At 44.0% G+C, this 22,150-nt stretch overlaps 1 protein-coding gene across 13 annotated transcripts in view; it reads left to right on the forward strand.

Moving 5' to 3' along the window:
- The window catches only part of CTPS2 (CTP synthase 2), a 108,646-nt gene that overhangs the window by 17,602 nt on the left and 68,894 nt on the right, over nt 1-22,150 (forward strand). For all 13 annotated transcript variants that reach the window (XR_009538440.1, XR_009538437.1, XR_009538436.1 and 10 more), the window contains 9 exons: nt 5,041-5,157; nt 5,435-5,518; nt 6,362-6,442; nt 9,731-9,882; nt 13,811-13,943; nt 16,183-16,271; nt 17,401-17,495; nt 19,476-19,538; nt 19,645-19,688. Coding sequence is in view for 7 of the 13 variants with exons in the window: in XM_060137544.1 (XP_059993527.1) it covers nt 5,041-5,157; nt 5,435-5,518; nt 6,362-6,442; nt 9,731-9,882; nt 13,811-13,943; nt 16,183-16,271; nt 17,401-17,495; nt 19,476-19,538; nt 19,645-19,688 (858 nt within the window). In the remaining 6 variants the exon portion in view is untranslated. The remainder of the gene's footprint in view (nt 1-5,040; nt 5,158-5,434; nt 5,519-6,361; nt 6,443-9,730; nt 9,883-13,810; nt 13,944-16,182; nt 16,272-17,400; nt 17,496-19,475; nt 19,539-19,644; nt 19,689-22,150) is intronic.

The raw sequence follows: 22,150 nt of genomic DNA on the forward strand, positions 1-22,150 counted from the left end.
CGTTGCTGCATGTGGGCTTTCTCCAGTTGCAGCGATTGGGGGCTACTCTTCGTTGCGGTGAGCGGGCTTCTCATTGCGGTGGCTTCTCTTGTTGTGGAGCACAGGCTCTTGGCGCAGAGCGCGGACTCTTGGCGCGCGGGCTTCAGTAGTTGTGGCACGTGGGCTCAGTAGTTGTGGCTCACGGGCTCTAGAGCACAGGCTCAGTAGTTGTGGCGCACAGGCTTAGTTGCTGCGCGGCATGTGGGATCTTCCCAGACCAGGGCCTGAACCCGTGTCCCCTGAATTGGCGGGTGGATTCTTTTTTTTTTTAATTTTAATTTTTTATTTTTAACATCTTTATTGGAGTATAATTGCTTTACAGTGGCGTGTTAGTTTCTGCTTTATAACAAAGTGAATCAGCTATACATATACATATATCCCCACATCTCCTCCCTCTTGCGTCTCCCTCCCACCCTCGCTATCCCTCCCCTCTAGGTGGTCACAGAGCACTGAGCTGATCTCCCCGTGCTAAGCGGCTGCTTCCCACTAGCTATCGATTTTACATTTCGTAGTGTATATATGTCCATGCCACTCTCTCACTTCATCCCAGCTTACCCTTCCCCCACCCCGTGTCCTCAAGTCCATTCTCTACGTCTGCGTCTTCATTCCTGTCCTGCCCCTAGGTTCTTCATAACCATTTTTTTTTAATTCCATGTATATGTGTTAGCATACGGTATTTGTTTTTCTCTTTCTGACTTGCTTCACTCTGTGTGACAGACTCTGGGTCCATCCACCTCACTACAAATAGTTCAATTTCGTTTCTTTTTATGGCTGAGTAATACTCCATTGTACATATGTGCCACATCTTCTTTATCCATTCGTCTGTCGATGGACACTTAGGTTGCTTCCATGTCCTGGCTATTGTAAATAGAGCTGTAATGAACGTTGTGGTACATGACTCTTTTTGAATTATGGTTTTCTCAGGGTATATGCCCAGTAGTGGAATTCCTGGGTCATATGGTACTTCAATTTTAGATTTTTAAGGAACCTCCATACTGTTCTCCATAGTGGCTGTATCAATTTGCATTCCCACCAAGAGTGCAAGAGGGTTCCCTTTTCTTCACACCCTCTCCAGCATTTATTATGTGTAGATTTTTTGATGATGGCCATTCTGACTGGTGTGAGGTGATACCTCATTGTAGTTTTGATTTGCATTTCTCTAATGATTAGTGATGTTGAGCATACTTTCGTGTATTTGTTGGCAATCTGTATATCTTCTTTTTTTTTTTAATCTGTATATCTTCTTTGGAGAAATGTCTATTTAGGTCTTCTGCCCATTTTTGGATTGGGTTGTTGGTTTTTTTGATATTGAGCTGCATGAGCTGCTTATAAATTTTGGAGATTAATCCTTTGTCAGTTGCTTCATTTGCAAATATCTCCTCCTATTCTGAGGGTTGTCTTTTCCTCTTGTTTATGGTTTCCTTTGCTGTGCCAAAGCTTTGAAGTTCCATTAGGTCCCATTTGTTTATTTCTGTTTTTATTTCCATTTCTCTAGGAGGTGGGTCAAAAAGGATCTTGCTGTGATTTATGTCATAGAATCTGCCTGTGTTTTCCTCTAAGAGTTTTATAGTGTCTGGCAGGTGGATTCTTAACCACTGCCACCAGGGAAGTCCCTATATTGTGAATTGATGAGCATCATAAATTTCGTCAACATCCATCATCTCACATAGTTACAAAATGTTTTTTTTCTTGTGATGAGAACTTTTAAGATTTACTCTCTCAGCAACTTTCAGAGAAGATTCCTTTCCTTAAAGGCAAAATGGACATTGCACATCCCATACATTTGTTGGACTGCTGCTTCAGCTTTGGTTTGGATAGATCTTAACATGTTGTTATGGGTGATATTTTCCCTGTTGTGCGAGGAAAGAATTAACTTAGGGCTACTCTAGGAATAACACTGAAAGTTTTTGATCACAATGACGATAATGGTGAACCAGAGGAGAAATGGGACTTTCCAAATTGGCAGAGAGGGTGCAGTGGGGGTGGAAGCAGGTAACATTTAAAGCTTTGGCTTCCTTTTCCGGATTCCCTGCTTACTCCCAGAATAGCCCCCATCAAAAACCAGAAAATGCGTCCTTATGGTTTAGTTTAAGTGCAGACCTCTTTTTTTCCTACATATTTTCCCCCCATTGGATTCTGGTGTATTATAGTTAGTGAGCACTTACACCCCTCACCCCCTGCCAGTTTCCTGATTTCGTGTTTTATTTCTTGGATTTTCATAATTAAGTTTGTCATTCATTTACAGAATAATCATACATTTCTATCTGTTCCGTAGCCAGGAGAATTGAATTTTAATTATGTTTTGTTATCTTAGTTAAAGTTAGTAAAGAATAATTTCTTCTGTAGCAATGAAATCCTCAGACTTCTTAGTTTGATTCTGTTGTAATTATGGTAACAGGTACTAGAACGCTGTGACCTAGGGCTTATATTGAATTGCAAGACCGTTCTGTCCTGTCCTGACCACTAACCTAAACTCCCAGTGCTGTGTGCAGGGCTCTGGACTTGTGCTGGAGATACGGCAGGCAAGTTCCTGCCCTCATGGGCCTTACAGCCCAGTGGGGTAGAGAGACAGGAGACAAGGACTCAAATAAAATAATGGCACCTTGTGCTGTGTTACTAGGAAGGGGAGAGACAGGGTGCTTTAGGTGGGTGGTCAGGGTTGGGCTCTCTGGGGGGGACACAGCTCCCCGGGCTGAAGGATAAAAAGGAAGTAAGGTGTAGATGATGAAGGTGGGTTGGAGGGCCTAAGGGGCAGGAAGGAAGACCGTAAGCCATCTGAGGACCTAAAAGGCCAGTGGGGCTGGAGCACAGAGGTGGAGGCTGGGGGAGTAGGGGGATGGAAGGGGGCAGGTGGGAGTGGGGCATGAGATGAGATTAGAGATATGCTTCAGGGTCAGATCATGTAGGGCCTTTTGTTGGCTGCCTAAAGGAGTTTAGATTTTATTTTTAGTCAAGCAGTGAGCTGCTGAAGGTTATAAGCATGGGAGAGATGTATTCTGAGTTTTAAAAGATCACTGTGCTGCTGTATGACAGATGGTTGGTGGGACAGGAGAGGGTGGAAGCTGGGAGGCCATTAAAATTGGGGGCAGCCAACTTTTTCTGTAAAGGGCCAGATAGTAAATATGTTTGGTTTTGCAGGTCAGAGAGTCTCTGTCACAGCTACTCCGCTCTGCCATTGCAGTGCCCAAGCAGCCTTAGGTGACGTGTGGGTGGGCGCGGCCGTGTGCCGGTATAGCTTCATGTGTGAAAATAGACAGCAGGCCATCTTAGCCACCGCAGGCGCAGACGATCGCCATAATCCCTGCAAAAGATGGTGCTGGCTTGGGCGTCTGGGGTGGTAGTGGTGGAAATAGCAGTGGAGAGATTTTCAAGAATGTTTTGGAGGTACAGCTCACTGGACAGGGTTGGGTAAGGAAAAGGTGGGAATGGAGGATGATTTCCAGACCTCTAGCTTGAACCCGTTAGTGGTAGGAGATGCTGTTGCTGAGATGAGGGAGAAGCCCCCAGACAAACAGGCCCAGGGCTGTGGGGACCAGGGGTTCAGTTTGGGCCATGGTAAGTTTGAATACTTACTGATCCATCCAAGATGTCACGGACAAGTTGGCTTCAAAGCCCAGCGGCGCTGGGAGGAGAGGTCCGGGCTGCAAGTAGATTTTGGACCCAGTCGAGTAGCTGAAGCCAGGGAAGGTGGTGAATCCTGGGCCTGGGCCCACCGTGATCTCTTCCTCCTCAGCATCCCGATCATTCCACTTCGTGCTCGTTTTGCTCTTGCTTTATTGTTCTTTAGCTCTGCCTTATTCTCCTCGCTAAACTCCGAGCTCCTCAGGAGCAGGCTGTCTTAAGTTCTTCCCAGCAGCTCATTTAAAGTGTTGAGCCCGTAGTAGATGCTCACATGCTAAAGAATTAATTTAAAAATCTGGGTGATAATCTTTAAGTATTTAAATATGGTGAGGATGAACGCGTTAAGGTGACATTTTATCCTTGTCTAAAGTAAAATGCTTAAGTAACTTTCTTGGAAGTACAATGTAAATTAAGTTAACATTTGTCAAAGGATTACACTGTCAGGAATATTCCCGGGGCTTTTGGTACTACTTCTTTCAGAGAGACAGCATGTTTTAGTACAAGTGATTTAATTCTGGTAGTACCACCATTACAAGGAGACTGTTCAGCTGCATACAGGTGTGTGTGTGTGTGTGTGTGTGTATGTGTGTTTGTGTGTGTGTGTTCATGAAGAGAGACAGAGACAGAGACAGAGACAGAGACAGAGACAGAGAGAGGGAGAATGCTAACTGTTTCACACCGGGCAGAACCAGATGGCTCTCCCTTTTCTCACATTGTCACCGGATTTCAATTCTCCCTTCCAACGGGACCACTGGTAGAAACTAACTGATCTCACTCCTCTGTGGTGTATATTCTGGATCTTTTTATCTGCTTAGGAATTCCCTTCTCTTTTCTTAAAGTGCTCTTTTTTTTTAAAACAAACCCTTGTTTTTAAAAAAATTTATTTATTTATTTATTTTTGGCTGCGTTGGGTCTTCGTTGCTGCACGCGGGCTTTTCCCTAGTTGGGGCGAGCGGGGCTACTCTTCATTGCGGTGCGCGGGCTTCTCACTGCGCTGGCTTCTCTTGTTGCAGAGCACGGGCTCTAGGCACGCGGGCTTCAGTGGTTGTGACTCGTGGGCTCTAGAGCACAGGCTCAGTAGTTGTGGCGCACGGGCTTAGTTGCTCCGTGGCATGTGGGATCTTCCCAGAGCAGGGCTCGAACCCGTGTCCCCTGCCTTGGCAGGCAGATTCTTAACCACTGTGCCACCAGGGAAGTCCCACTCCTTTTCTTTCAAAAAATTTTTTTTCAGTCTTGATGAGGTGAAGCGTTGACAGCCTATTAGTGATCCCCATTTTCGGGGGACTTCAGTGTTCACGCTTAGTGTATTAAGAATTGTTCTGTTAGTCTGTGTACCGCGGAAGCTATTTGATCTCTTGTGTCTTTTTTTTCCATTCCCAGCTGGGTGGCACCATTGGAGACATTGAAGGAATGCCATTTGTGGAAGCGTTCAGACAATTCCAGTTTAAAGCAAAAAGAGAGAATTTCTGTAATATCCATGTTAGCCTTGTCCCACAGGTGAGCTTTCCAGATAAGTGTGTAGTCTTCAACTCCTGTAGGTCTTCCTATGATACTCTGTTTATTCCACTTTCTTTTTGTTTTGGCCGCATCGTGTGGCATGTGGGATCTTAGTTCCCTGACCAGGGATTGAACCTGCGCCCCCTGCAGTGAAAGTGCAGAGTCAACCACTGGACTGCCAGGGAAGCCCCCTATTCCAAATTTTAAACCAGGAAGCCATTCATTATCCAGAAGAGCTAGATGTCCAGTGTACTGACAGTGACCCATTTCTTTTCAGCCCAGTGCTACTGGAGAACAGAAAACCAAACCCACACAAAACAGTGTCCGTGCGTTGAGGGGCTTAGGCCTGTCTCCCGATCTGGTGAGTTAAAGAGAGTGGGTAAGTTTCTTGGAATAGGACCCCCATTTCTTAAACTATAACATCATCTAAGTCCTTCCTAGCTCTCAAATGGTTTCTATGACTGAGCTTTTTGTATCTGGGAGCTGCGGAAGGCTTATTCCCTCATCCTCAAGTGTCGCTTCACACATTCCTAAATTGGCCATCTCTTCTTCTCCAGGTCCTCATTTGATTGGCCACACTGACATCTGGGCAAGTGCAATGTCCTGTCATCTGTGTGGTCCCTGGGTCCCTTAGAGGGAGGTGGGACCTGGGAGATTTTCCTATGAGCCTGCTAGGTGGGGCTATCCCTGCTCTTATTTATAGCAGTAATCCAGTTATTGCCAGTAGTCTAGATCAGAGGCTGGCAGGTAAGGGCCTGCAGACCTGCCTCCTGTAAAGGAAGTTGTCCACATTTATCTCTGGCTGCCTTTGCTCATGGCGGTACCGTGAGGAGTCAGGGCAGCAGCTGCACGACCTGCAAAGCCTAAAGTTTTTACCATCTGGCCCTTTAGAGAAAAGTTTGCCAACCCTTGGTCTGGCTCTATTCTTGTAGTTTTAAAGAAGTAACATTTGTGAGCCTCGAGTCTGTTCGCTAGACATGCCTTGACATTTCCTACCGGTGGATTTGTGTTGAGTTTGGTTACACTTGCTTATATTACTGCTCAGACCAATTTCTAGTAGCCCAGTGGAACGCCCAGGGTGGAGAAATGCCCACTCGGTCAAGTCTTCTGGAGCAAAATTAATGTAGCGTCCTCCTGAAAATCAGTGGCGGTGTGAACAGCCCAATTCCTGTCTGCTAACCCCGTGCGTAATCGACTTTGACAGATTGTCTGCCGAAGTTCAACGCCCATCGAAATGGCTGTGAAGGAAAAGATTTCTATGTTTTGTCACGTGAACCCTGAACAGGTTAGTGCTGCTCTTTAGGTTCGAATGCCTTGCAGGCGCTTCTGCTGTTGCCAGCATTTCACACCTCTTAAGTTATCGTATTACTTTTCACAACATTTATAAAAGATTTGGGGGACTCATATGCAACTACGGCTCCCTTGCCCTTAAGTGAACAGTCTTGAGACTCCTGAAATAGATTGTGTGTTTCACTCCTTAAGTTTTAATTGTAGGTACAAAACCAGGTGGGTTGTTTTTTTTAACTCGCAGTCCAACCTCTAGAGAGAGAACCATTTGAAGCCTGCTTATCGTCTCTTTATCTTGTCTTTCCAGGACACTTATGGCTTTTACTTTGATTTCTCTTTTGTACTTGTTACAGCTTAACTCACCCCAAACCACACATTACGGTGACATTCACACTATCACTTCTGATTACATCAGTGACCTCAGCTCAGTTCACTGCTACAAAAACCACTGTGACGTGGGTTCAGGTCCTCTGTTCTGCAGGACTTTCCACCTGGGTATCCAAGAGCCGGCTTTTCTTTTCTCTTTCATCTGCTTATCTCTGTCTCTTGTTTCCAATAAGGCTCAGGCACAAGGGATTGGAGTTTAAAAAGTGATATGACGTGTGCTCAGGAAAAGGGTGAGTTTTGTCAGAAACCTTTTGTTTTCTTCAGATTAGCTGGGGGTTCTCTGAAGCCTAAAAACCACCTAATCAGATTTCTGAGTCTCAGGAGGCAGGCTGTTGTATTCACTGCCTGATGCTTCAGGGTCAGTGCACAAGTCTGAACTCCTTTGAAAAATGTGATAGCAGGTTTAAAGCACTCTCCTATATCTGTGTGTCGTCAAGCCATTTTGGTTTTGTTCCGTTGTTTTTTGTAAATAGTACTTGGTGTGGGTATCACACACATTTAACCTGGTTTCCGAAATAGAAGGATACAGCTTTTAGAGTTGGGTTGCTGAGAGCTCTGCGAACAGATGATACAGTCCAAACTTTCAACCGTATGGAGTCTCTTTTCTTTTCTTTTTTTTTTGGCCATGCCACATGGCTTGCGGGATCTTAGTTCCCCGACCAGAGATTGAACCTGGGTCACGGCAGTGAAAGTGCCGAGTCCTAACCACTGGACCGCCAGGGAATTCTTGAGTTTATTTTCTTTATAACTATAGATTCTGAAGAATGTTCTGTGTCATCAGTCCGCAGGCTAGTCTATTAGCCATTTTTTAGCACACTGCTTTTTTTAAAAAAATTTTTATTGGAGTATAGTTGATTTACAATGTTGTGTTAGTTTCTGCTGTACAGCAAAGTGAATCGGCTATACATATACATATATCTATCTACTCTTTTTTAGATTCCTTTCCCATATAGGTCATGACAGAGTATGGAGTAGAGTGCCCTGTGCTATACAGCAGGTTCTTATTAGTTATCTATATTTTATATACAGTAGTATGTATATGTCAATCCCAATCTCCCAATATCCCCCCCCACTACTCCCCCCCCAACCCAGTAACCATAAGTTTGTTTTCTACCTCTGTCAGCACATTGCTTTTTCTCATATGAGTTAATTCTCCCATTTCTTAGTTCTTGGTGAACTTGCGTTTAGAGCTCTTCTCACCTGGATTGCTGAGGAGGGAATGGAAAGTCACAGGTGTCTCTGTGATGTTCTCTGTTACCATGATATTTGAACAAATGTCTCTGGCTTGGAGGATAAATGAGTAAATAGCTCCACACCTCATGCCTTCCACTTGTGGGAGTTGTGGCTGTCCAGAGGTTTATCAATAATTTTAATTAATAATTGGGATGGAGCCTCATATCAGTGACATCTTGGCACTTTGAATTGTATAAGGGAATGCATGGGTGAGACACAATAGTCTTAAGTATCAAGTTGTCCATGTCCAAACAGCTTAGGAACCCTTGGTTGGATAGCTATGGATTGGGAAAGACTGAACACATAGAGTTGGCAGAACATTTCTTGGCATTTATTTAGGGTGTGGCAGATCCTTAGATGCCTGCCAGTAGCCCTTTGCATGTACCTGAGAGGGTGGTGAAAGCTCGTTAGGGTGTGAAAAACAACCACACCACCTGGCATTTAAAAGAGCCTTTTTCCCCTCACAAGTGTAATTAATTTAAGTGTGTTAATGTGTGCTTCTAAATTTACCCAAATGAAGGGAGCACAGACAAAAGCAACTACAGAGGCAGCAGCAACAACAAATGAGTGAACAAACTTCATACCCACACTTAGAAGACAAGGTGTAGGTATTCATTGCTACTGCCTTAACCTAGGCTTAGAAGATGGTGCCTTGGGCCGTGTGTCTTGGATACTGACATAAAGCATTCATGTTCCAATACCAAGTCTCTGACACCCCCTGGGGTTCCTGCAGTTCAACTCAGACACTAACTACCTGGAGTGAGCATCAGACTCCGCAGGTCTTTGTAAGACTGCCGTGCACTTCAGACACTCGCCGCAGGTTCCTATTGTCCCAAGCCACCCACACTTCTGCCGGGCTGACTACAAAGTTGAAGCTTCCCATGACCACCTCAAGTTTGATAATTCTCTAGAATGACTCACACCTCCGGAAAGTGCTATATTTATGATTACTGTTTAATTGTAAAGGGTGCAGGTGAAGAGCCAGATGAAGAGACACATAGGGCAAGGTCTAGGAGAGTCCCAGGCACAAGAACTTTTATCCCTGTGGAGTCAGGGTGCACCCCCTTCCCGGTACATCTGTAAATTCACCGGCGAGGATGCTCCCCTGAGTCCTGATGTTCAGCCTTTTGATTGGAGTTTCATTACGTAGGCATGATGGAGTAAATCACTGGTCACCTGATTGAACTCAGTCTCTAGCCCCTGTCCCCTCCGTGGAGGTCAGGTGGCTGAAAGTTCTAGCCTTCTAATGACCTGCTTGGTTTTTCTGGTGACCAACTCCCATCCTGAAGTCATCTAGGGGCCACCCTGAGTCACCTCATTAACTTAACAAAGTTACCCCTATAACTCAGGAAATTTTGAATGTTTTTGAAGCCCTGTGCCAGGAACTACGAACAAAGAATGTGTATATAGGGAAAAACATATATATATATTCTACCATAGCATCCACGGTTCCAGATGTAGAATAATGACTTCAAAGTGTTTTGTAATTAGATCCAAGTCACCTTGTGTTAATTCTGACTCCTGTTTAGGTTGCTGTGTTCCTGGTTTTCTTCTGTCAGTAAAAATAAACTGCTATCTCTCTTGAGTTTTGCCTCATTCCTACGTTCATTTTTGTGGCATACTTGAGTTGTTCCATTAAATATGGTGTTTTATCATCATTGATCAGGTTATATGTATCCACGATGTTCCTTCCACCTACCGAGTACCTGTGCTTTTGGAGGAACAAGGCATCGTTAAATATTTCAAAGAGAGATTGGATCTGCCTATTGGGGATTCTGCAAGCAATTTGCTTTTCAAGTGGAAAAATATGGCTGACAGGTACTGTGAAAGGAATTACTAATGTAAGTTTTCATAATTCTTAGGTTTGGGGGTAGCACTGAGGTGTCCCTTGAAAGGTAACTATGTAGCGTTCCACTTTCCACATGGGTATGTTTGGTTCTGGAAATATCTAAAGCTCTAGCATATTGTTAGGGTGTTTTGCTGTACTCTGAAGATTTCTGGGGCCTTTGATTTTGCTCTACTAAAGCAAAGTGAATTGAAGGCATTTGGATTCCAGCATTTTAAAAAACTTTTGGAAGCATTTATTTATTAGTTTATTATTTCGTTTCTGAATGTTTTAAACAGTTTAAAATGCTACAGGCTTTGTTTTGTTTTGTTTTGCTTATTTTTAAGATTTGGCTAACATTTCTTAAAGAAAATCCTTCTGAATGGGAAGTTTTGGCTATGGTATTGTCGTTCTATCCTGCAGTTATTAACTATCAGTATCGGCATTAAGAACCCCTGATAGGTTTTAGCTTTAAGACAGTCCTATTAATTTCAGCAAGGTTTGTCTAATTTGATGTCATATACAGATTAAATCCCCATCACCTGTTTTCTTTTACTAAATGTTGCTGAGGCGTGACTCCATAAAGTCCTGGCTGCTTGACTTCTCCTGCAGCTGAAGTAGAGGCAATAGGCGCAGTAGTTACAAATGAAGGCTCTGGTGTTGCTAAGGAGTAGATCTTAAAAGTTCTTATCACACAAAAAAATTTGTAACTGTGCGCGGTGATAGATGTTAACTAGAATATTGCGGTCATCATTTCGTAATATATAAATATATTGAATCATTAGGTTGTACATCTGGAACTAATGTAATGTTGTATGTCAGTTATATCTCAATGAAAAAACGTAAGCTCTGGTGTCAGGCACCATAGATTCAGAGCCCAGCTTCTCCTTTCACTAGCTGTTTTTGTGTTTGGGTAGATTACTTAACCTCTCTGGGCTTATTCTCCCATCCATATATAACTGGGGGGATACTGGTACCACGTTGTGGCACTTATGAGAGAAAATACACCAGGCCTTAACATCACATCAGGCACTATTGGTTACTGATGTCGGTAACAATAATTTAAATGATTCGATGATGACAAAAGCACTGACCTTTGGTAGATGACTAGTAGATTGAAAGTTATTTTGCCCTTTCACTTTAAAATTTTAAAAGCGTTTTAGAATTTCTGGGGCAAGAAGAATCACGAACAAAGCACATTTTCTGAACTTAGGTGCCCCCATGACTGATGATACAACTAAGCCCCTGTCCTCCAGAATGCTTAAGGAATCAGTCTCTTCGTAGGAATTTTCTGAGTAGCTTGGGGTTGATCCTCTTTAAGCACTAGAAACTTTAATATTTTAACTCTTCGTGTTGGAAATAGTTCTAAATTTTACTCTATGCCTCTGTGCTTTTTAAAGCCAATGTTTGGTTTTTGTATTAGTTTCCTGTGTCTGCTGTAATAAGTTACCACAAAATGGGTGGCTTAAACCAATAGAAATTTGTTCTGTCACAGTTGTGGAGGTTAGAAGACCTAAATCAAGGTGTCAGCAGGGTTGGTTCCTTCTGGAACTCTGAGGGAGAATATGTTCCATGCATTTCTCCTGGCTTCTGGGGGCTAGCTTCCTTGGTGTTCCTTGGCTTGTGGGCACATCACTCCAATCTCTGCCTCTCTTGTCGTATGTCCTTCTCCTTTGTGTCTTCTTCCTTTCTCTTTTATAAGGATGCTTGTCTTTGCAGTTAGGGTCCATTCTAATCCAGGATGATCTCAACTGGAGATCCTTAACTTAATTGCATCTGCAAAGACCCTATTTTCCAGATATGGGCACATTCATAGGTTCTGGGGGACATGTGTTTTTTGGGGCCACCATTCAGTTCAGGATTCAAGCAAAGGGGATATTGAGCATCAGTCCCTCTGCATCATGTTGGCCGTGATGTTGGTTCATTGGTCATGGCAGTGTGAAGTGTCCATTCTTTAGGCCCTGTCCCCTCAGTACAGCCTGTAGAGAGATACAAGGAGGCACACAGAGGTCAAAGGGACAGTGTTGATCGTGGAGGTCCAGTGCTGCCCAGAGGCCAGGGGTCCCTGGTTGAGCTGGGTGGAAGAACTTGCCTGGGTCCTGAGGTGGGGACAACCCTGCCTCCCTGGGAACCTTCCTGCTGGGGGATGGGCCTACAAAGCCGACCAGCTGACTGCAGTGTCAGCTGCTGTGTCACACCCTGCTGATGGCTGAATGGAGAGCACGAGGGGAGGGAGGTGCTTGGCTGGTCCGGGCAGTGCTCCATGAACCCAGCCTGCAGGGCCAAGAGGGAAAGAGAGCACAGGGGCGTGGGCTCAGTATACCTCCCTGGATGGCGGCTGGACTGACCCAGTGGCCTCCCCTCTCCCCCACTCCCCCCCACCCCGCCCCGGGAAGACCAGCAACGAGTGAGTGGAAGGAGAGTGGGTGCAAGGAGGGACTGGCCATGCTGACTGCAGCCCTGTGTCCCTCCCCGGAGGGACAGGATGTGCCCCCCGACCGCACATGGTCTTGGAATCTTGGCTTGATACCAACTTGCTTTGTTACCTGAGTCCTTTCCCCAGAGCTGGGGCGAAGCACAGGCAGGCAGGCAGGCCGTCTCCACAGCGACATAAAATTAACTGGTAAGTTAGAGGTTTAGCATCTTTCTCTCACGTTCTTCAGTCACCTTCCTAGAAAGTCACCTCTGCTGCCAGTTTTGACTTCTTAGCCCCTCGTGCCTTTTTCTCCTCCCAGCCTGTTTCCATCAGGCTTCTCTTTCACTCTTTGCAGATGTTGTTATAAAGGAGGAATATTCCTCATTCCGGTAACATTTTTGTTCTAAGGTGTTTGGGGAACAGTTTGCTTCAAAGCCCTAAAAGATCTTCAGCCCCAAGTGACATTCCTGCATACTTAGTACCAGACCAGGCATTTTTCATGTTCCTTGAACAGATCTCCTGACGAAAGCAATGGTAAAGATTATGTCTCTAATGGTAAAATGTGATTGAGTGTCTCATGTAGAATGGAATTCTCTCATAAAAATGATCTAAGTGGCTTATAGTGTTTTAAATAGTTCTCTCAGCACCATTCTTCAGGAATGCCACAAATAACCTGGCGTTTGTGGGCCAGCTGGGAATGTAACAATTTTTAATGTAGACACTTTGAATGCATTTTCTTATATGGTATCACCTTACAAAGTTAATATTGGAATGTCTCCTGTTGGCACTGAGAATGCATTTTCTTATACAGTGTCACCTTATAAATGAATTTCAGGACAGCTCATGTTTATGAGATGGGGAGAACTTTTTTTATTATTATTTATTTTTGGTTGCATTGGGGTCTTCGTTGCTGTGCGCAGGCTTTCTCTAATTGCGGTGAGCGGGGGCTACTCTTCATTGCGGTGCATAGGCTTCTCATTGCAGTGGCTTCTCTTGTTGCGGACCATGGGCTCTAGGCGCGTGGGCTTCAGTAGTTGTGGCACGTGGGCTCAGTAGTTATGGCTCGCGGGCTCTAGAGCACAGGCTCAGTTGTAGCACACAGGCTTTGTTGCTCCGCGACATGTGGGATCTTCCCGGACCAGGGCTCGAACCCATGTCCCCTGCATTGGCAGGCGGATTCTTAACCACTGCCACCAGGGAAGCCTGGGGAGAGCTTTTTTATTTTTAATGCTTTTAACTTTTTCTCTGATATACTCTCCTCAGATTTATATCTTTGCCTGCTTATGTAAGCCAATGTTGGACTTTGTCATGATTTTCAAACCTCTTGGGGTACAGATTGTTATTCTTTGGGGGTGGGGTGGGGAATTTGAGTCAAGTACACCAAGTTCAAGGCACATCTGCTCCTCAGGTTTTAAAAAGTGCCTCAGGATAAGAACAGTGGCTGTCATTATGCTTGTGATATGACGTTACATGCATATAACCTTTAAGCTTGTTTTCCTTCCCAGGTATGAAAGGTTACAGAAGACGTGTTCCATAGCCCTGGTTGGCAAGTACACCAAGCTCAGGGACTGCTATGCCTCCGTGTTCAAAGCCCTGGAACACTCGGCGTTGGCCATCAACCACAAGCTGAATCTGATGGTGAGCCCCCACCTGGTCTTCTGCATGTTTCAGGCATTCATCGTGAAATCTCGTGTTGCAGAGAGGCAGGTTGTGTTCAAGGATCCCCAAGCCCACCTCCAGGGTTAATGGTTCACCAGGAGGACGCAGAGGACTCAGCATACAGCTGTACTCACGATTATGACTTATTTCAGTGATAGGATGCAGAGCCAAATCAGCAAAGGAAAAGGCACGTGGGATGAAGTCTGGGGGAAACCAGGTGTAAGCTTCCAACAGCCGTCCTCCAGTGGAGTCACAGAGGACGTGCTTAAATCCCCCAGCAGCGAGCTGCAACAACACAGGTGACGTGCCATCTACCAGGGAAGCTCATTAGAGACTCAGCGCCCAGGGTTTTTACTGGGGGCTGGTCACACAGATGCCCTCAGCCTCCTGAGTGTCAAAATCTCAGACTTCCAGGAGGAAAGCAGGTGTTCAACTTAAATCATGTTGTTTCTTCAAACACTGTAGGCACGCTGAGCCACTCTTACTGGTTCTTGGGAATGGTGGGAACCCTCCCCCAATCCAAGTTTCCAGATGCCAGACAAGGGCCAACCTTGTAAGCAGGCATTTCCAAGGATTTCAGTCTGTTAACTTTTTTTCTGCATACAGGTTTAAGGCACAGTTTTTGAAATTAGGCTTTGCACATTCAGGGGCATATATACTTCATGCTCATTTAACTATTTTGTGTTTGTCTAATGAGAAAATAATAGAACTTTTTTTCCCCTTTAGCGTGGGAATTGAACCCAGATTTTTTAAATGCCATATTTATATATATTTCCCTTTCTAACTCGGAGGACTGATATCTGGCAAACAGTGATTGTTTGTTTTTCAAACAGTATTATGGGATAGCAGAGGTGGAGTTTTATATAGCTTGAGTATATTCTTTGTTAGATACAGAAGTAGTATATGCTCAGTATAGAAAATTTAAGCAAAGCATAATGTAAAATGCAGAAAGTGGAAGATTCTTCCTCAGTGAAATCCCACTTCTCTTGATGCACCTGTCGTTCCCAGTTTGATGCATATCTTTCTAGAGTTTTCTCTCCCTATATAAATGTTTATATTTAATGTTATTCTCTCTGGGTATATCACAGTTTAGGGAGGCCTTATTATCTTGATTTAAATGGTAAAACCTTAATATAATGAGCCAAAAGATACACTTATATGTTCAAGAAATTTAGTAACTTTCAGCTTAGGACCTATCCAGTTTTCTCTCACCTGTTTGTCGCTTCCTCTCTAATCACTTTTTATTTTTGACTTTCCAAGGAATCGTTCCCTTCTTGTTCTTCCTCTTCCTTCCTAGTCCGCCAGTCCCTCGTAGAAAAAAGAAAATAGAAAATCTGTTATAATACTAATTTTATAAAGTAAAATTTTGTATCTTAAGATATATTCAGGTAGTAATTTTTACAACAGAAATTCTAAAATAATATAGACATATAGGGACTGTTATGTACATAGGAATTGTTGTATGTTTTTTTCACGTAATAGAATTCATTGACGGTGGCTTCTCCTAAGTACTGTTTGAGTCATGGGCTTGTGCTGTGTTTATCTCGCTCGGCTTTTGCAGTAATTTCCTGACTGGTTTTCATTTTTCCCTCTCTTTCCTTCACTGAGCCAGAGTGATTTTTCTAAAATCGCTCTCTGTTCCTTCAGATTTTTCAGTGGCTTCAAGTATAACTTTCTCTCACCGGATGGAGCTTCTTTTGAGGTCCCCAGAGTGGTCACCACTTTCCGGTTGTTGTCTGTTTCTTGTCTTTCTGCTTTTTGAAGCTGCTCCTTCACAGCCCTCCCCCACCCCCCGCACCCCTTCCCACTTGCCCCCCAACTGCACACGCGCGCTCGGCTTGCGTCCACTCATCCTCGACGGCTTAGCTCCTTGGACATCCCCTTCCCAGAGGACTTCCCTGAAGGTGCTCTTGCCCTTCTTCTCTCCAGTCCGCATACGTATCAGCTGCGGCTCCTGGTTCCTCCCGCAGCGTTCTCTTCTTTGCCCATCGTAGCCATTACCTCCCTGTGATGTGGATGCCTGTTTATTTGGTTTCATAACCTGCCTGAAAGATTGTAAGAGCCACAAGACAGAGATGGTGCTTTTCTATGCTAAGTGACCAGTACAGTGTTTGCATAATAAGTAGTCATTGAATAATTGTGTCAGTATTAGATGGCTCTAGTATTTTCCAGTTTTTATTTTTCTGAAATGTTCCTTTAGCTTGTTGCATGTTTTTAGTACATAGATTCCATTGATCTGGAGCAGACTACCGAAATTGAGGACCCTGTGAAATTCCACGAAGCTTGGCAGAAACTCTGCAAAGCTGAGTAAGTACCACGCCAGTTAGGAGAACGCCATTGTGATTTTTTCCATGATTCGATTTACCCCAATGACTAATTTTTGTGCATTTTGAAGTGTAGTTTGGAGTACTTGTGGTGATTCTGGATGGTTGTGCTGCATTCACGCTGCATTTACTTTGAAACGTGCCATGTCAATGTTAGTGGCACGTGCAGTGGAGATGGTTTTATTCTGGGGAGGATGGCGATACCGTATTGGTGGGAAAGTGAGCTGATGCTACTGAAAGATGCAGAGATGGACCTTACATATACAAAGTTAAAGTGCAAGAATGACAATCCTCCCTCCTCTCTTGGTTTTATTTTCTTTTCCACATCCTTTGATTTTAGGTTTTATTTTGTAAGTAATCAATAAAAATTTTGGGGGTGGCATTGTGTTGTGAGGGTAGCATGGCCCTTGGGTTTTTCTCTTGAGCGCTTGTGTTTTTGTTTTTTTAAAAAAATGTATTTATTTATTTATTTTTGGCTGTGTTGGGTCTTTGTTGCTGTGCGTGGGCTTTCTCTAGGTATGGTGAGTGGGGGCTACTTTGTTGTCGTGCGCGGGCTTCTCATTGCGGCGGCTTCTCTTGTTGCAGAGCACGGGCTCTGGGCACATGGGCTTCAGTAGTTGTGGCGCATGGGCTTAGTTGCTCTACGGCATGTGGGATCTTCCCGGACCAGAGCTCGAACCCGTGTCCCCTGCATTGGCAGGCAGATTCTTAACCACTGCGCCACCAGCGAAGCCCCAGAGGTCTTAACATTTGTATAAAAGTACTTTTAAAAGAACCTTAACCTATTTTTATTCAGATAATTCTTTCAGTGGCATTTTTAATTGAATTGAGCTTCTCAGTCACTATGCTCACGTGCTGCAAAGACCTATCAGAAAATATATATCAAGGTCAGTTGTGAGAAATTGTTGCAACTTCTTTATAACATTGGGAGGATTTCAAGAAGAAAGTTCAGGATGTGAAATCATGTAATCAGTTCTGAAAATAGACTCCAAGCGTATTCTCTAGCGGCTGTGCCAAGTGTCGGATTTGGGATCAATAAGCGTGAATGGCTGAAAACAAGTTTTACAAATAAAAATAATGTCAAATTTCCCCTCCTCTTGTGTTGCTTGCAGTGGTGTTCTTGTGCCAGGAGGCTTCGGAATCAGAGGAACGTTGGGAAAACTCCAGGCGATTTCTTGGGCACGGTCAAGGAAGATTCCTTTTCTGGGTAAAACTGATGTTTATGAATCCTAACTATGAGTTTTTTAGATTTTTGACACCTAGTAAGGTAACACGTAATAGAGTTTGTTAATGTGAAAAGTGTGATCTTGAATTTGAATATTCAGGTGCCAAATAGTTTGCTACAGGGTGTGGAAACTCTATTCTGCAAGCCTTACCTGGTTTGCAGCGTTTTTGTAAATAAAGTTTTATTGGAACACAGCCATACCAGTTGGTTTACATATTGTCTGTGGCTGTTTTTGCGATACAGTAGCAGAGTTTGAGACCCTACAGCCTGCAAGGCCTAAAATCTCTGCTGTCTGGCCCTTGACCAAAAACATTTGTCAGCCCAGGAGAACTTACCACTGTTCTGGTTGTGTAGCAAGAGGCTGGGAGGAACCTCTGTTCATACCTGCCCTTCTCCGATTCCACCTTTCACCACTTCGAGCAAACATCTCAACAGAATGCCACAATGTTATTTCTCATCAGAAAAAAAAAGCTTAAATTGAAATTTATATGCTCCTTCTAGAAAAGATAATACAGAAAGACCGTCCAACGTTACAGGGACAGCTCTGTTAAGATTTAGTAGAGCTGGGTCTTTTCAATGTGTTTGTTCAAATTGCAAAGCATGGCTTCTGGAGCAATGAAACCAGATGAAATGGAACACTGATGGGATAAAGGCAGCCCTGCAGCTGGGGTTTCAGGCGGAAGAGGGAGTGGGGAGAGGCCATGTTTCATGCTGTGCTTGTGTGGGCTGGTGGGTTTATGAACTGAGTGGACCAGCTTTGGTACTCTTTACTTAATAACAGCAGACTGTTCATTTTCCCCCTTGCCTGTTCTTTGATTAGCTTCCTAGATGCTCTCCACTTGGGATCCATTTTCAAAAGAGAAGCCAGGAGTAGTTACCTTGATACCTTGCTTTGTTTTATCCATCTAAGCTCATCTGGGCCACTGTTTTCTTTTGAAGTAATCTTGTTTAGTTTCTGTCTAAATGTGGTTAGCGTTCTTCAGATAATTTTCACTGTGTAGAATAGTTTGCAGCTCTTTAAATTTCTCTTTAACACACTGTCCCTTTATGTCCTAGCCTTATGGAACTTTCTAAAGTGCCCCCAAAGCACTCAGCTGTTTCATGCTTATTGACTTTTGTTCTGGCGTGCCTGGTATATTGATTGCTCTCTCCTTTGAGCCCCTGTGTACCTTCAATATATCTATAAAAGCATCTGGAATGCTCCTTGGCATTTGTTTATTGGAGAGAATCGATGGGCCGCAGTGAATGTGGAGATCGGCGAGGGGCACATCCCTGCGGCAACAGGCCTGGGCCTACGCAGGTCCCCGTTTCTCCTTACTGAGCTCTCTGTTCAGTTCCATTTGGCCTCTCTGTCGCGCTCCAGCCTGCGGTGGAGGTACCAGCTCCCCCAGCTGCTGCTGTTTCCCTGCAGTGAGGTTTAGGGCTGTTCTGGGCTCAGCAGCTGGGCACAGACCTCCCGCTCCCCTGCCCGCCTGTAGGTGCTCCTTGGATCCCAGCCTGCTGGCCAGCCGGGGCTGCCCGCAAGCAGAACCCGCATTTAAGGCCGTGACTCTACCTTGAGAAGAGGGGGTGTGAGGTCCCAGCCCACGGAGACTCCCTCTTGAATTGAGGTGTTGTTAGACATTCTCTGAAGGAGTTGGGCGCTTTGGGGCAGCCATGCAGCCCACAAGTGTGCCTCGATCTAGAGACACATTTGCAGGGAGGCAGATTTGCCTTTCGGACCTTGCCTTCTCCTTTCCTGCCCTTTTCTGACCTCGCATTTATTCCTCCTCGAGTTTGGGTTGCCCAGTCCTTTCCCTGCCCCTGCCACACATGTTCTGAGGGCAGAGGCTACAGCAGTAAACTTTCTTTTTTGGAGCCTACATTCTAGATGGAGGAGATAGACAGCAAATAAATGAACAGAAAATACGAAGCAGTACAAAATAACGTTCATTTGCTTTATATATGTGCTTTTTAAAATAGGAGTTTGCCTTGGGATGCAACTGGCAGTGATAGAATTTGCGAGAAACTGCCTTAACTTGAAAGGTAAGTCTGAGATTTTCTAATAACCTCTTAGTAAAAAGCATTCTTATTGCTTGAAGTATTTTTCAGCAGTATTGGTGAGTTGCTGAACTCATTTCTTTATCTTCAGATGCTGATTCCACAGAATTTGAGCCAAATGCCCATGTTCCTGTGGTAAGTGGCTTAACTTTCTGGGTTGGGTCATTGTTTTGGTTCTGGCTCGGCATAAACTCATGAGGGGTTATTATTACTATTTTTTTCATTCTGACATCAGGACATTTTAATTATATATGATTTTTCTTGTTCTTATTACTCTTATTGTTATTAGTTTATATCAAACCACTTTGTTCTCAATTGTCCATCTTGTCGGTTGTGCCTTGAAGGAAGACACAGTCCTAGATTGGCTTCTCTTTGCAATAGTTTTCAAGCTGAATGTTTAGGAACGGGTTGAGTTGACTGTGACGACAGTCGCTCACAGCTGATGTAAACACACGGGCTGTCCTGTCTCTAGACCCATCCCCGTCTGTTCTTCTGCTGCTTCTCATCTTTCACCGATTCCTTTTCCTGTAAAACATTCAGTCCAAGATTTTGGCTGGGAGTGAAGGCCATCGTGCTCTGTCACCTGCTGCTCTGCTAACTTATCCCATTGCATCCCCCTCTCTCCTGCACTTGGGGTTTTATAGTTGGACTATCTGAATGAGTTTTTTAGATGTATCCTGAGATTCCCTACACCTGAGATGTCTGCGTCCTGCAACCTCCTTACCCCTGGAATCTCAATAAAACTGATGAAGAATTTAATTACAAAAATAAACCAAACCTCATTACTGACAACGTCCTATTCATCCCGGGAAGGCTTTTCTGACCTCCTTTGTTTCCTGGCCTCTGCCTTCTGAACCTTGTACCACCTCTATCAGAGTGTACACCTCACCATTGTGATTGGTTTTTTATTAACAGTTTACTGAGATATAATTCACATACCATAAAATTGAGCCATCGAAAGTGTATAATGCAGTGACTTAGCACATTCACAGATCTCTGCAACTATCACCACCGTCAATTCTGGACCATTTTGATTATTCCAAAAAGAAATTCCACACCCTTTAGCTGACATCCCCAAGCCGTCTATCCTTCTAGCTCTAGGCAACCATTAATCTGTTTTCTGTCTCTATATATTTGCCTATTCTGGCCATTTCATATACAGTTGACCTTTGAATAATGCAGGGGTCAGGGGCTGACCCTCCACGCAGTCAAAAATCTGCCTTTAACTCCTAGTCGCCTCTCCGTATATGCGTTCCTCTGTATATGTGTTTCCGCATCTACGGCTTCAACCAACCATGGACCATGTAGTACTATTTACTATGGAAAGAAAGGCATGTCTAAGTGGACCTGCTCAGTTCAAACCTGTGTTGGTGAACTGTAAATGGAATCATACAATATGTGGCCTTTTGTGACTGGCTTCTTTCATTTAGCATAACATCGTCAAGGTCTGTCTATGTTGTAGCATGTATCAGTACTTTGTTTCTTATCCATTCATCCTTTGATGGACATTTGCTGTTTCTACTTTTTGGCTACTATGAATAATGCTGCTATGAATATTTGTGTACAAGTTTTTGTATGGACATATGTTTTTGTTTCACTTGGGTCTATACCTAGGAGTGGAATTGTGGGTCATATGGTGACTGTATGTTTAATTTTTTGAGGAACTGCCAGACTGTTTTCCAAAGTGGCTGCAGCATTTTACATTGCCACCAGCAGTGTGTGAGGGTTCCAATTCCTGCATATCCTCAACACTTGTCTTTTTGATTACAGTTGACTCTTGAACAACATGGATTTGAACTGCATGGGTCCACATATACGTTGTTGTTGTTGTTGTTTTTTCCAATAAATGCATACTACAGTACTACCTGATCCATGTAGGTTGAATTCACGGGTGTGGGACTGCAGATACAGAGGGCCAAGTGTAAAGTTATATTCGAATTTTTGACTACTTGGGGGTCAGTGCCCCTAAGCCCTGCATTGTTCAAGGGTCAACCGTGTAGCCATTCTAGCGTGTGTGAAGTTGTGGCTCACTGTGGCTTTGCTTCACATTTCCTTGATGTCTGAGGATGTCGAACATCTTCTCGTATGCGTATTGGCCACGTGTATATCATCTTTGGAGAACTGTCTATTCAGATCCTTTGCCCACTTCTAATTTGGGTTATTTGTCATTTTATTATTAAGTTGTAAGAGTTTTTTATATAATCTATATACGAGTTCCTTATTAGATATATAATTTGTACTATTGACATGTGGAGCCAGATGACTGTCGTGTTCATTGTAGGATGTTCAGCAGCATCCTTGGCCTCTACCCACTAGATGTCAGTAGTACACTTCTCCCAAACCCCAGTTGTGACACTAAAAATACCTCCAGACATTGCCGAACATCCGCTAGGGACACAGGTGGAATAGCCCCCGTTGAAAAGCACTGATTCAGAGAAATCTAGTTCTGTTCTCTCCCCTGCAGCATAGTCCCTTCCTTCCCTATGGCAACCATTAATTCATTTTTTAAAATGGGTTATCTTTCCATTTTTAAAATATAAGTAAACCTGTATGTCTGCTTGTAACCCCCTCCCCTTCTTAGATAAATGACAGCATAC

The sequence above is a fragment of the Lagenorhynchus albirostris genome, chromosome X (assembly GCF_949774975.1).
Source record: "Lagenorhynchus albirostris chromosome X, mLagAlb1.1, whole genome shotgun sequence".
Classification (NCBI taxonomy): domain Eukaryota; kingdom Metazoa; phylum Chordata; class Mammalia; order Artiodactyla; family Delphinidae; genus Lagenorhynchus; species Lagenorhynchus albirostris.